Here is a 15,782-nt window from a genome sequence, read left to right on the forward strand (position 1 = left end):
GTAGCGTCTTTTCCTTTTTTTTTTTGCATTCACCGTATAGACTTTTATTACGCCGAACTAAATATGTAAATACATTGATCTCTTCATCCTTCTCGTTCATTGTTTCCTCCTCACGATGATCTCGTCAATGAACTTTGAATTTTCATTTGGAGCATATGCTGTTTTCCATGTTCAGGATCATTGCGTTATTCATCTTGCGACACAGCCATTCCAGGATGTCCGCGACCTCGCTCTCCACGTACCAGTCTACCATAGACGACGACGTCTCTTCATCGTTCTAGGAATAATATTTAACATGATCTTTAATAAACATTGATTAATATTAAATTGATAGTGCCATTTTGACTCTTGACTAGGATCTTGTTTGATCGTTTCGAAAAACAAAATTTCTCATAATTTTTAATAATTTTTTAGGTAAAGACCAACTGGATTTCGATGATACTTTGATGACATGTTTTATAATTTTTATTGTTCATATTGCTGAATATCCTGATATTAAACCTAGAATGCAAATCTGTTTAACATGATAATGCGCGAACAATAATTCTCTATATTTAGATAATGCAAATGTGTTAAAATGGCTCTTGAGACAAGCTCAAACAGTTACCTCTGTTATGTGTAAAATAAGCTTGTTCTTAGCAATAGTTGGTGGTGATAGCAACTGATTAGTCTCTAAGGTCCATTTCACATTCCATGAGCCCCATGAACTTCCTTTCTCGATGTAGTATATCCGTCTAGAAAGAACCCAAGAATTTATTTCTTTTTACATTCTGAATTCGAGGAAATTAACGTAATAATAGCTTTATTCTTATTTCTTTATCCTTGATATTAAAGACACGGTATTAGATACATGCATCCGATTTATCTTGAACGAGATGTCCTAGACCTAACTAGTCATTTCTCGCATCAAATCGATTAAGAGATAAAATACAAATCCGAGACACCTTGTAATTAAACTTACTGCAAAGATACGAGTGTGATGCATTTTCCGTCGCTATGAAGCGCAGCGTGTCCCCAATAAGAATCATTCTGAACGCAGTGACCTTTACTTATAGCATTCAATAAGTATGTCCCCTTCGCTTTGTGCGTCGAGAATGACTCTACGCCCTGAATAACGACATTAATCGTTAATGACACAGAAGAAGAAATCATTGTACCGATAATACTCACGAAATGCGGGTTGATATATCGCGGTAATCGTACTCTGGATACGAGATTGTGCCCCACTTCTTGTGCCCTGCAAGATAAGCAATTCACCTTCAAGATAAATGCCGTTAATGCACGATCAGAGAAAATGGTTTTGATAACGCGAATACCTTTTTATTATGTCCGCTATTACTTTTGAATAAGTTTTCGAACAAGAATTATCCACTTGAAACAGCACGGATGTCTTCTTCCCCAACATTTTGAAGAAATATCTTAATTCTTCTCGATGGACGCCTATCATTTACAATCAATTAATCGAAAATTAAATGGTAATACTAAGCGAATTAATAAATACATGCAATGCTCTCATTTACATTTGTACATTATGCCACGATCTACTTACTGTTTGTTGACGTAGTAATCAAACCGGAAGTTTCTAACTCGATCTCCATAGCGAACGAATGATCGACCAAAAATACTGAAGGTGGCACATCTGGATTCCGATAAATCGTATCCTTCATCTAGAATGAAATGTCCAACCAGATAGATCAACTTTTATAATCATACTACATAAAACGCTCCAGCAAATATTTTCAACTACAAATATTAAGAATCAAATCGAATTTTTTTTTACTGATGATTAAATTTCTATTATCTTTATTAGAAATTGAGGACTTAATCTTTTTCATCACACTAATTAATACTGAAACTTAAATTGATTGCAAATAAGAATAGTTAAATTAACTTGTTAAGTTTTTCATTAAAGCTAGAAGAAGCAGTCTATTTCAATTAATTAATTTATGGACTTCGGCCTTAGCTTACGTTTACCTTGTAATGTAGCGTGTGAGCATCGTGCCCATTTAAAAATGAGGCTTGTATACCATCGGGCGTAACGTATCCCAGTTCACACGCGACCTCGTGTGCCAACTTCTCCGCAGATTCGTCTCCGCACAACAGCAACTGCAAAATCGTCGTGAATTAGTGTCCCAAACGAAAGATGTATTAGTCATTCGCATTTTCGCTCGCTCACCAAATCTGGATCGTAGAAATTGCATCCTGGCGACTTAAAGTTATAGCCGTACTGATTTCCTAGGACAGTAGTTAAGCGCACCAATACGTGAAACTGCTCCATAATTTGCGCCACGTAAACACGCGAAAGGTGCGAGAGAAACCGTTCGCTGTTTACAGCAATGAAACTCTTTCGATAGCCAGGCAATCTAAAAGAGAAATAATGAGAAAATCATGAGATTTATTTTGCATTATTGTACGTCTCCCAATTTCATAATCACTCACCGAAATTCAGCATCCCTCTCAAACGTACCCTTCTCCGCGTATTCGAAGATAAATCGAAGAACATTGTGATAACCGAGTACGTTGCTGAAATTACGCGCGTTAGAGCCGTCTGTGTTGGCCAATAATTTCAAGCGCAACACCATCGGGGAGATGTATATCTGCTCTATTAAATCCTTCTTGCCATTCATGTCCTACGATACATGCAAATCATTTAATAGTTCACGTATTTATGACACATATATATCAGACGTAAGATTAGACATTACGTTATTAATTTTGCGAACTGAAGGAACGCGCATATTGGACACGTCTCTCCTAAGTTTTGCAGCGATGGAATGCTTGGTTTCCGGTGTTTTGGGTATCAAATTTATCAGGCAACAGAGAAAGGCCTCTTCTAGATTCAAATTGAATTCTCTGATAATGACGGATATTCCTCTGAAAAAGGTCATTCAAAAATTATAAGATATCAACGAGCGATACATTTATGCATACGCACTTGTAAATAGTGCTCCTCAATTTGCATTGCTTTAAATATGAGAACTCTAAGCAATGTTTTAATCTGCGATTTCCAGTATAATTCACAAAAGTCTTTTGCATACTCGGGTATAGAACTACAGGAAAAACAGCTTCGTTCAACTGATTATCGATCTATAAGACGGAAATTGTATATATTGTATATTTCATGAATATATTTCAAATATGCTTATTCTATAATGTATGCATATACTTGTATTCTATGAACATATCCCTGCAAGTAGCAAAGCGTTGTGGATTCTCTGCAATGCAACCAGATACTTGGCGAGTACGTCCTTCGCAGTTTGCCGAAAAACGGTTTAGTCATCTGCATTTTCGTAAAATCAACCTGTAAAAGAAAAAGCTATTAGAGATGAATAATTAATTCATCTTTGATAAGAAAAAAAGAAAAAATAAACACAATGTATAGTACATAAAAAAATTGTTTCTTTTGATGCTGAATTAGCGAGATACATTCTATATTTAATTTAACGTTTGTAATTTAATAAAATGTATGTGTGGAATTTATACTTTTGTAAAAGCTCACAAATATTTAATGCAAAAATGTTCGCAATTTCATAAAGATTTCATAAGACAAATCATACATCAATGAAATTCTCCAGTTGTGCCCCTTTTGCGGAATTCGTGTATTTATTTTCTAGCCAGGCGCTTAATTCTAACGACAGACTCCTCCATCGTTTGCTAAAATAAAGCTCCCAATGCGCGGCAGAGTCAATCACACTGGCATACAGTAACTCTCGTCTGGCATTATGAAGATTAGATTCTTGTACAACCTATGAAAAAAATCTTGTATAGCAATCAAAATGATGACGCGCGATCGCTTTTCACTTACAACGCTGATTCCAATAGCTGCGATTGATAAGAATATTTCTCTCTTGCTCGCCTCGGAATCGATGATGCTCTTCGCTTTCAGGTACACACTTTCGTGCTGCGTGAACAGCAATACGCGTTGCTCACCCTCCATGTAGCTCACCCAATAAACCTCCGCTTGGTCTTGGTGCACATGCTCTAACGATTGCGATTTTGCGTCAGACTCGGCACTAGGAACATGATTTCCACTCGTGTCTTCTGACCACGATTTTGTATTCGCCAGCGATTTAGGAGTGACAGAAGAGTGAGACGTACTATGACGTCGTTCAATGGTTATAAAGGACACTTTTTCATGTCCGCAGCCATCCTGAAAATAGACACAAGTGAGACAAGTAATAAATCTGTGCAAAGATTGAAACTCTTTTTAAAAATTACATTGAAAAATTAGTCATCTACAAGAATCAAAGAATGCAAATCAGAAAATTTAATCAAAATTGTATGTTTTGAAACTAAAAGTTGATAATAGAGATATTTTTACCGTCTCGAATTGCGCTGTGTAGCCGATCGCGTTATTATTATAAACATTCCAAATCAATTCTCTAGTCTGAGTAGGATCGTCCCAAGTATATAGCAAACTTTGGAATGGTTTGAGCAGAGCGACTTGGCCTAAGTCAACTTGATTCAGCTTCAAAAACAGCTTGTCGCAAAGATTATCCACTCTCACAGGTATGTCACCGGCGACATGTCTCCGAAACATTATGCGGTACGGAGTATTCACGCCGCCTTCAATCTTTACGCACAGTGCTGACTGTAAATTATAAAATCATTATGAAGTCTTTAAGTTATGATATGAATTAAATAAAATTCTTCTGAATTAAAGACCATTCGCGATCCGTTATAATTAGCGATCATGTATCTCTATCTTACCCCGTTATCCATTCTTAGCACAGTTTTGCCTGTGTGCGTAATATCAAAGTGTTGCGAAACTAACTGACTGTTTCTCCATTTTATTCTCATTTTCAAAGACTCAGTAGCAGGCCAAAACGATATCTCTTGCCCGGGTAAGAGATCGTTCCAGAGATCGGCTTCCTCATTCTCCTCCATGAATCTCAAGGCCCTCTTAGTTTTGTTACAGATGAAGAAGTATGGCAGGAACGTTATGATTTTCGTAAAAATTGGAGACAAACGAGAGCTCTCTATCTCTGTTAGGATTTGATACTTTCGTCCACGTTCGATATCGCGACAAACAATCAGAGACATTGACGTGATCCCGTCTAGTCCAAACGGCATTGACCATTCGGACTGATGAGCTCTCAATCGCACCATGCTCTTTTTATTGTTCTTTTGGGAAAATACCATTAACTCCTCCTCCGGCATCTCATATGTTATATGAGAGTGACAGTCCTAAAAGGAGAATATTATATAATAAATCAAGTATTTATTGTCGTAGGAACCAAACCGAATCGTCAATTAGGTTACCTGAATAAATAATGGCAAGCCGGTCTTATTTATTATCCAGTACTGCGACTGTATAATGATGTTCCAACTTAGAATTTTGCATAATTCTAAGCATAGCAAAAAGGGCTTTGTCAAGTCCGATTCGCTATCTGTAGACATTAACACGAACTTGCGCTCTAGATTCATATTCAATTTTACCGCACCCATCCAAGACGTGCCTAAATAGTTGTGTATCTGTATAAAGTTATTGGGACACTATGTAATTAAACGATGCAGCGAAATACATTCATAATTAATCTCTTTCAAATAATTGTATATACCTTGAAAACAAACTGCACGTTACTGTTATGATTCAGAGAGTGCATGTTTATTTTTTCTCCAGGTTCGATTTTCACCTCATAATTAATACTAGGTATACTGACATCGATGACGAAGGGTAGCTGATTATTAAAAATAACGGGTGGTACGATATTTATCAGATAATTCGGCACTTGACAGCCTGAAGGACGAGTCGTTAACGGGAGTTCTGTACATATCGCCCTGACACAGAATACATTACGATTATTGTCGCCTTTCGCCTCGCAGCACACATCTTTAAATGCATTTGCTGTACCCCTCAAATCTTTCCAATAAATCCCTTCGTCACTGACTTGGTACTTCCTATAGATAATGCATTCGTTAATAGATATTTTATCTTGTTTTATATTCTATTGTAAATACGTTTACACTCTGCCGTGATATTTCCCGTCGTGATATTTGAGTTTTACTCACTCTAGATATGCAGGAAGAACATGTATCGCACAATGATAAGCGATATACAAGGGAATGTTATAAATTGCATCAGGTTCTATGATCGCCATTCTCACATTATGATCGAAAGGATTCATAGTTTCACCAGTTAGTGTCAGACCCAATTTGTCTACTACCGCTTTCTTGTAATAAAGTCCCAATGCGTACGAGGTCTCGTTTCGAAACTGAAACATATACAAACGGTGCAAGATAAAATCGACACAAAGCGAATAGATTAGCAAGCATTACCTGCAATGGGGATCGCACGCAAATCGTACGATGCAGATAACTATTTATTGATGCTTCTATCATCAAGTAATAGCGAACTTCGTGTCTCACTGGACGAAGCGATACGAGACTACGCGTTTCTTTCTTCGGGCAATACACCAACACATCTTCAAAACCTATATCAAAAATAAAAAGATTGATCATTTATATTTATTTGACTTTTGAGATGTATTTGCCAAAAATTACCTTCGAAGATGACACGAAGGAGTTCGCCGGTTATCAATTTGTAGACGTATACCGGCGAGTCAACGGGGAATACTTCGCATTTCGATACGGCTATGGTAGTTTCTTTGCCGGTCCACTGGGGACTTGTGAGATCCACTTGTTCATTCTCAGGACTGCTAGGCGCGCTGACTGGAGAACTTCCATCGTGAAAATTGTGCGCGGTTACGACACGCGTGACATTCTTCCCGTCAACTTGTTCTTGAACAAGCAGCTCCACTCGACTCGCGTGACCTATGTCATTTACTACAGTTAACTCCCGCGTGTTAATGGGCACAAATGGAATCCCACCCCTCGCTTGTGTGAACGCGTTCGAAATCGCGTTGCACGTTGCGATCATGTCTTGTGTTATGGTAATGTTAATTTTGTCCTCTGAATAAAAAATAATATACGGCGCGGAGAGATTCATTTTTGTCGGCGTACGCGTGACCGGATTACCTGTGTAAAAAATGTATTAAATCATTAATATTAATAAATAAATAATTGAGATTTAACATGCGAAACTTTGAATTTACGTACAACATTCGGGATTACAATCCAGTATCAATTCAAATTCTTCGTCTTCATTTGCACTAGAGTCATCGGAATCGCTTTCTTCATCGTCACTGTTACTATTACTATTAAATAAATAATTTGAAATCCGCGTTAATTTTGTATCGCTCTCATCATCATCCGTGTCGGATTCATCTTCGCACGTAATGTAAGTTTCAGGTTCTGTTTATTAAAGAGACATCTCTGTTTATTAAATAATCCATATTAAATAATAATTATATGTGATTGGCAGATGAATAATTTTACCTTTTCTCGTGATCGAAACCGCATCAGCGTCAGGTCCGATAAATGTCATATCTGTGGTATCCTCCTCATTGTATTGCATATCTTTCTTTCTCGTTTTTACTGGGTCTTGCTTTATATAGTGACAAGGATCCGTCCAGTTGGAGTTAATCATATTCGCTTCACCTCGATATGTCTGAAAAAAATAAATTATGGACAATATAAAATTACATTGAATAAACAATCGGTAAATAATTAAATACGTGCGGTGCAGATAATATTAGTAACCTTGATAGTAAATTCCCATGGTTTATAGTTAACGTCGTCCTTCGTACAAAACTCCACAAACGGTTCCCAGTTTCGACGAGCTTTATTGTAGCAAAATGCATGAAGTTTTACATTGGATTCAAGGTGGAAATTGTTACGCCAATCGTTGATGGTACTGGTAATGACGGTTTCCATCTTCATTACTGGAAATCTTCCCACGGCATACTCCATTTCCAACAGTAAACATATTAGTACTGGTCTCAAGTTGAATATTACATGATCACCACGGCGACGATGCAGCTCCGTATCACCTAAACAAAGCGCACAAACAAAAAAAAAATACGAATATAATATATCTGTGATGTATGCGAGATATCTACCTTCATCCGTTTTCTTATATGGTATACTAGAAACTTTCTTTGGTGTCCAAAGATTATTGTGTACATTTGCATTCTGATTATTACCGTCGTTTGTTTTCGAATTAATGCTATTCAGAAAAGTCGACGCTTCATTCAATATCTGGAATACAGATATTAATACAATTAATTCACTGAATAATTTTTAATAAATATCAATATGAATATAGGTTTTATTTTAGATTCTAGATTTTGCGATTAAAAATTATCGCAAATAAAATAATAAATTATTAAATATTATTATATTCTTATATTATTATATTATTTTATAGATTTATTTCAGAAAAATTACCAAAAATTACATTAAATCACATAACTTACATCGATGAAGGTGTGAACCACTTCGGCTGATAGATGTATATTAACACTATTTATAGCAACAGTAATTTCTTCATTACCACATGATAATTTTTTCTTACAGAGTTCTATATCACAAGGACGTAACAACCAGCACGGAGATTCGTAGTTTCCTTGTCCTTTAGTCTTGGCATTGACATTGGTCAGGGTACAGACTATCGAGGAAGATCGACTATGTCTACTACTTTCAATAAAGATTTCCGCTTGCATTCGTATCATATGCGTGTTACTCTTTTCTAAGTCACCGAATAGAAAGATGTCTGGCTTTTGAATTCTAATCGATATAGACGTACCTAAACACATTAGAATTATTCATGTTGTTTTCTGCATCGAAGATTTTGCGAATTTTCACATATACAATACTAAATAAGAGAAAACGATTTTTGCATACAACATGCACATAAACTACCTGGTTGCTCCTTAAAATATTGAGAGTGACTTAATTTGTCAATTTCTGCATTTAAAACATTCCGGTTCTTGATTGAAATCAAATAAATGTATAAAATTAATTTAATTATTAATATTTAAAGATTTTTTTAGTTAGAATTAATGTAGAATATTGCTAATATTTTTAAATAAACTGATTAGTCTGAATAGATTTATATTTACCATTTGATTGTTATCATATCCATGGTTGATGATCCCTTTCTCTATCTGTTCACCAGGTAAGGAATCCAAAAAGTAACGTCCCAAGTGCATTAAGAAAGGCACAGATAAATTAACTCGTATATCCTGAATAAGAACGTCAAAACATTTCTCCTCTGCTTGAGTACGGCTATATGTGACATCGACAATCGGAGACATCGATACAGAAATACAAGACTCCAAATTTTTTTCTAACGATATCGCCGGCGATTGTATTATCCTAAAACAGAAATGAATTTGTGACTCTCAATGTTATTAACTATTCTATTAACTCTTAACGAATGATACGGTACTTTTTCTCAACAACTGAGTCTTTACGAGTATCCTGCAATAAACAACTTTGCAGAGATAGTTTCATTTTTAAACTCTTATCACTATAAAAGTCCCAAGTATTTATAGTTTCTCCGAAGCTTAGCTTGCACAAACCATGATTTAAATCGCGCACAGGAGAGCTTAATACCTATAAAAATAATATTTAAAATATATAGAATCAAATATATTCGAGCGAACATTAATTTAGATAAAAAAGTGCACACCTCTTCTGTATCCATAAATAGATTTAATTGCAAGCCCTCCAACGTAAGCTTGATGTTGACTTCGCATAATGCTGTTTCATTATGCGTTAAAAAGTTTTCCAACTTTTTAACCATAACATCGTCATGGTTGGCATTCTTTTGGATATTTTGCATTAGAATTCTATCTTCGTTCTCACCAATTTTCTTAAATAATGGTATCTTTGAAATATTATCTTGCCACACCGATATGAGGGATTTGAGATCCCTTTGACTCAAGTTTATATTTACGATATCAATTGCCCCTTGCACATTGAATAAACCGTAAGTTTGAAATTCAATAATGCTACGGTACTCGGTTTTTCTCTTGATATCAAATTGAATTTGTATAGGTTCGATAATCGGTTCCTAAAATTGTATCTACGTGATATTATTTCAGTTTTAATTTGTAATAATCTATTACAATTAAAAATCAATTAAAATATTTAATTTCACCTGTACTTCTAAATCTCGTGTCAGAGTCATAATAGCTCTAGATACGGTCATGGATTTCAATTTTACCAAAATATTATCAATTATTAATTGATTGCTATCACTAGCACTCGCCTTGCTCGATTGTATTGACTGTCCGCTATTCTTAAAAAAATTTTCTACCGATAATATGCCTGAAAATAAATGTTATAAAAGAATTTTCCATCGATATGTGATTGTATTTACTTCGAATATATATAATTCTTCACCTGTATCGAAAACTAAAAGACTCGGGGCATCCTTCTTTTGTGGCAGTAAAAAAGTAGGCCCTTGTATATCAATGAAAATATGCAATTTTGTTGCGCTCCTCTTGAATAATTCAATTCCTCCGATGAATTTATTTTTCATATAATATAAAGAACGCGTATAATATGCGGAAGTAAACGGTCTTATGAAATTCTACAAAAATAGTAGAAATGAATATTGATATCATGACAATACAAACATTAGGCATAAATATATACCGTAAATATATACCAGTAAATCATACAGAATTTTAGAAATAATCACGCAATTTATTCGCCCAATAGAAAGCTTGAAGGTGCCATCCGACATCACGTCATCTTGATTTGTATCGATATCCGAGCATTTGTATAATCTTGGTGTGTGTCTCACGTATTTTAGATCAAAAACCTTATCTTCGTCGGTCATCAAAATCTTCAAATAAAATGAAAAAAAAAAAATATATGTATATATAAACGTATGCGTATTATACATGTTATTCAAAATAATTACTTTGGAATAAAGTGTATCATCAATTAAATCTTCAGCGAGTATGTTCCTAAGATGCGCACGCAACACCATTCTTTCGTTCGCATTATAGATACAATCATTTTCGAAACCCAAAATCTTAATTTCCATTAAATCTATGTCCTTGTCGCAGAATCGCAACACTAATGAGCTGAGCCTGGTTGAATAATTCAGTTTGATGGCGCCTGAAAAAATATTATAAAATAAACTAAGTGATATTTTTTTCTTTAAAAGAAAAAATTTATTTTATATTTTGTATTCGAATATTTGTACCTGGTGGGATAGGTGGATCAATATCTTTCTGTTCTCGTTTCATAATATTACTATATATTTTCTCGGCGTATTTAAATAAAAGTGTACCCTGACACGCACTGCAATAATAATCAAATTATCATTTTTCATAGATTTTTAAAACTTGGTTTTTTTTATGTAAGATTGTTCTACTTACGCCTGAAATTTATGCAAGTAATCCTTTATTTTCAATAATGCGAATCTATGAAAATTTATGTTAATATTCAGCAAATTCACAACCAGTGAGCGTTCGATGTTTTTAAAGTGTGATTTGAAATCGGGACAATTTGATTTAACCTGAAAAAAAAATCGGTGAGTATTTATTAATTCGAGACAGACAATATCTTTACAAATTACCTTGCGGTATGACACAACGAGGACTTCATAGGACTCATCAGTGGATATCAATTCCAGATACGATCCGGTAACGCCTGCGTTTGTCTTATCAATGAGAAAAATCGATCCAATCCCAAATTGAACGGCAACACCGTATTCCATTATAGCCGTTTCATAGTACACGGTGTGCAATCTCAAATTCAAATAAGGCTGTTCTCGACTATCCACTACATCTTCCAGATTTACGGAGAACTAAATTTCAAATCAATATAATAAAATAGCACATTTATTAGCACAATGAAATATGGAATTATGAATTAATAAAATTATGAATAAATAAAACTTTACTTGCCTCTCCTATAGCAAACCGAAGTAAAAGATTAATGTGATTACACGGAGATATATTGTCGTCGAATCCGGATAAGTTAATTGTTTTTGATAATAATTCTAAATCCTCTTCACTAACTTCCGAAGAAACGACGCTTCTGTTAAAAAATTAAAATTACTTTATCGAAATGTTTTAATATCTATACATTATCATTACCTGTCAAGTTTGGGTACATTATTAGTTACAACTTCCTTGATAACAGGTTTAAAACCGCTATGTATCATTGTGACAGATGATAAACATACACTAGATTGTATCTTTATCAATTCTTTCGTGGAAATAAAAATAATACTTGATTTTCGACCGGAAATCGAATTTATCAAGGTAGCCTTATATTTTTCAATGTTATTTTCATACAGCATTAGCAATTTATTCAGAAAATGCGCCATTAATCGCAGTTTATTTTCTGATAGATTAAACTTTACATTAGAGATATGTACGTTAAGTTTTGTCCTGTAAAATATTGTTTGTTAAAATGACATATAAACAAAGTATTGCGATGTAAATATGTATATTACCGTGGTAATTGACGATATTCGGGTCTAATACTGTATGACAGAGTTATGTTTGCTTGCAATTTAGGTAATAAATGATACTCCGAATCACTCCGTTTTCTTGCCGAGCGCCAATCATCACCCGAATGGCAAAATAAAATTTGCGCACCAGAGAATGTCATGTTGAGTCTATCATAAAGTAATTCTTCTAGTTCCATGAGAGTGGCATCCTCCAATTGCAAATTCGTTGCTTGAAGCTCGTTGGTCAGTGTTATATTACCAAGATCCAAAACAAGTATATGTCCTCCTCTATAAAGAAGATGTAAATTTATATGAATCGATATTTATATACGCATTTTTTTTCTAATCCTACAAATATAATATGTAGCAAACGTACTTTTGAATCGATCCATGTTCAGGAAATATAATATATGGACTTTTAATGTCTATTTTGAAGCTGATCCTTAATGTTTGTGAGACGATATCGTCCACAAAACTCAAATATTTTCTTTTTACGCAATCCCACAGTCTGTATGCTCCGCGAATCGTATCATGAAGGTAATTGGTATTAAATTTGAAAAAATTTATAATTTCCACCATAGCAAACTGAAAAGCGATTTATAAGTAAGGTTTACAGAAATTATGATTGGAAGATTGTTTGAACTAATATATAAAAGTATTACATGATGATAGGTCACTTCAATAGCTTCTAGCTTTAAGGATATTTCAAAAATAGGATCCATATTTAATCCATTCTTCTCAAAATCTATTGCCAAAAAATATGTGGACACATTCCCTATTACACATATAATCATTAGTATTTCCATAATAGCTTTTAAATTTGTTATAGAGATAAACGCATTACCTGTTAATACATTATCCACTGTAATAAGAGGAAACAAATCCCCATCGATTGATATAGCTTCGATTACAAAACTTTCAGCACGAGCAGATATCTTGAAAGCTAATAATGTAGGCCGTGCTTCAATACTTGTCAAAAATTGTGTGATGGTTATAATTAGCATTTCTTTGCCTTTACTTAAAAGGCTCAAACAACAATTCGCCAGAGTAAAGTTTAACTTATAATCTGCAAATAAATAAAAGGATTCTTCAGAAAAACAATATAGATTTTTTTTAACTATTTCTTATAATATTCTGTTGATTGATATTATTGTGTAATAAAGGCAACTCAAATATATTTACCGATCTGTTTTAGGATCTTCTCCGATTTTATTTTTGAAACGGATGAATTGTCTATTACACCTGTTACAAATAATTTTTGATTTTCGTCTTTATTGCATTGATTTGTTATATTTTCTGCTTCGTCATTATTCGATAATATGGTTTCCGCACTGACATCTTTTGATGGACTCGTTGTTATTTGGCACTCTCGTTCGATATCCTTATTTCTCAATTCTTGCTTAGCATGCTCTCTCGCAATCACTATATTTAATATTGTCAAGTTGTCTTCGTGCTTTTGCAGATCCAGCTTTAGCTCTGTGTCGTTTGGCCGTTGCAAGCTTTGGATACACGCGTCTTTGTATTTTCTGTAATTTCTTCTGTGTCCGACTATGTGAGACCAAGTGTACGGTTTAATGTAGTGATTCAAAACGAAATTATACGCGTATTTCCACCAGGATGACGGTTCTTCATACACGCTTTTCTCAGGACGATATTTAGCATGCGGCCTGTAGATATCATTTTTGATTATAGGTTTTATCAATTTATTAAAAATGCATATTAAAACAAAAAAAATATAGAATTTGTAAATTTACCTATTAACAGTCGCACGTAGCAAAGAGTCACGAATATGACAGAACGTGGCATATTGCGCTTCGGATAATTGCATTGCTACATCCTGCAGAACAATATCGACTAGCATACGTGAAGCTTGAGTTTCTGTGCCTTTATGTATGATGATTTTGATCTTGGCTGTGAAGGGCTTCAACACTTGTGATAAAAAAAATTTTCGTTAAAATCAAGACAGAATTTGAAATGATATTTCTTCAAGATAGCGATCGATATTCTGTAATTGACTTTGTAATTTAGAAACGTACAAAATTGAAACTCCTTGTTTTTCATTCCAAATGTCTGTAAGGCTCTGTGCATCATGATTTTCCATGCAAGCAGATTGGACATGTCCCAATTACTCTGGAGATTTATGCAGGATTCAGTGTCGTGATCCATGTACACACTGAGCGATTCCGCGCGTATAAGCTGGTATACCGTCTGCGAGTTTGTAGCACACACTCCAGGCTTCCATTTGCTGGAATTTATCATTTCTAATGATAATACTGAACATAGACAATTAGGAGAAATATGACAATATGCATTAATGAATTACTTGTTTGTAGTCGTTATTGATATACTTTGTATACATATACCACAGGCACAGAGGAAGTTGCGCAATATTTTCTCTTCGTATCTAATATGTACATTATTTATAGTAATCTGAAAGTTCTTGGTAACTGATGCCAATAGACTATCAAATAGTTGAGGAGGTAAACCTATGTTAGAAAAATCAGTATTACTTTAAACACAATTAAAATTATTTAAAGATTGTTATTACTATTTGCAATTGCAAAATTTTGTTAAACATATATATAAATTTACATAGATGTTAAATCCTAGTATATATAAGATAAATCTCTCAATGAAGCATTTTACTAACAAAATATTGAAAAATAGAAATATTTAGTTACCAGTTCTAAATATTTCATCTTCCTTAAGGTCCTCAAGTATCTTCTTTTTTTCCGCTCTTATTAGACGTTTTTGTATTTCTGGATCATATGGACCAGATAATGCAGGTACTGCTACTGCATATACATCCTTAAAAAGATGAAGAAACATTTGTATCATTATTTTAACACATCTTATCGTGATGTATCATAAAAATTGTTGGCTACCTCTATGCATATCACAATGGGCTGCGAGAAGAGTCCAGACCATGGTATCTTCAAAATAATTTTTCCTATCAAGCCGATCTCTACTCTAATAGGTAATCCCAGTTGATACTGCAAACATAAGTGTCTCATATATGCACATATTCAGTTATATTCTACATTCTCTTTATCATCTCTGAATTATTAGAAAAAAGAAAAAAGAAAATCGTACCAGAGCCTCCGGCTTCAGTTTCAGATCGGTGAGGCACGTATCTCCGGAGAAAATACCGACATTGAACTGCTCCGTATCCAGGTCCTCCACGTACCTGCCCAGCAGGCGGTTTAAAAATGCCGCTATCGCCCCTTCGAACATCGTCGCCGTCGTCGTCGTTCGTCCGTGGAGGACCGCGAGCAGGGATGCCGCTTTCTAATTTATTACGCGAGCCAGACGGCGAGATCATATGGGACCGACCTGATCCCCAGTCATCGTCATAACCTCCTTGAGATTGTTGCAATTCGCAAAATAATTCTGTCATGCGCGACGCCGTCGCAATCCTTATTGATCTTGAATGTTATGTCGTTCCGTCGCCGCGCGAGAC

General features: G+C 34.7%; 1 protein-coding gene across 2 annotated transcripts; it reads right to left on the bottom strand.

Annotated features, from left to right (window-relative positions):
* Positions 1-8: 8 nt before the first annotated feature.
* On the bottom strand, positions 9-15,766 carry LOC105424543 (intermembrane lipid transfer protein VPS13A). Of its 2 annotated transcripts, none has more exons than XM_011634828.3 (50): positions 15,416-15,766; positions 15,208-15,315; positions 15,004-15,130; positions 14,646-14,808; positions 14,359-14,567; positions 14,077-14,251; positions 13,505-13,989; positions 13,167-13,388; positions 12,985-13,097; positions 12,699-12,907; positions 12,326-12,610; positions 11,964-12,260; positions 11,772-11,904; positions 11,441-11,671; positions 11,241-11,380; positions 11,066-11,163; positions 10,778-10,977; positions 10,520-10,699; positions 10,252-10,441; positions 10,007-10,176; positions 9,536-9,919; positions 9,293-9,459; positions 8,964-9,219; positions 8,764-8,830; positions 8,319-8,647; positions 7,962-8,100; positions 7,603-7,892; positions 7,339-7,510; positions 7,060-7,254; positions 6,505-6,978; positions 6,280-6,434; positions 6,013-6,215; positions 5,562-5,901; positions 5,263-5,475; positions 4,711-5,187; positions 4,322-4,591; positions 3,806-4,150; positions 3,558-3,746; positions 3,167-3,301; positions 2,936-3,087; positions 2,706-2,874; positions 2,440-2,630; positions 2,177-2,363; positions 1,975-2,106; positions 1,550-1,667; positions 1,317-1,440; positions 1,171-1,237; positions 962-1,107; positions 608-734; positions 9-277 (listed from the first exon to the last, which is right to left on the bottom strand). In XM_011634828.3, exons 1-50 carry the CDS (start codon positions 15,554-15,556, stop codon positions 143-145), a joined length of 10,224 nt encoding a protein of 3,407 aa, XP_011633130.2. In that variant the 5' UTR covers positions 15,557-15,766; the 3' UTR covers positions 9-142. The 2 variants fall into 2 exon arrangements, with proteins under 2 accessions (XP_011633130.2, XP_088935445.1); XM_089079319.1 differs by lacking the exon at positions 9-277 and adding an exon at positions 304-501.
* Positions 15,767-15,782: the final 16 nt, after the last annotated feature.

This window comes from Pogonomyrmex barbatus, unplaced genomic scaffold (genome assembly GCF_055798465.1).
Source record: "Pogonomyrmex barbatus isolate J1 unplaced genomic scaffold, ASM5579846v1 scaffold3, whole genome shotgun sequence".
Taxonomy (NCBI): domain Eukaryota; kingdom Metazoa; phylum Arthropoda; class Insecta; order Hymenoptera; family Formicidae; genus Pogonomyrmex; species Pogonomyrmex barbatus.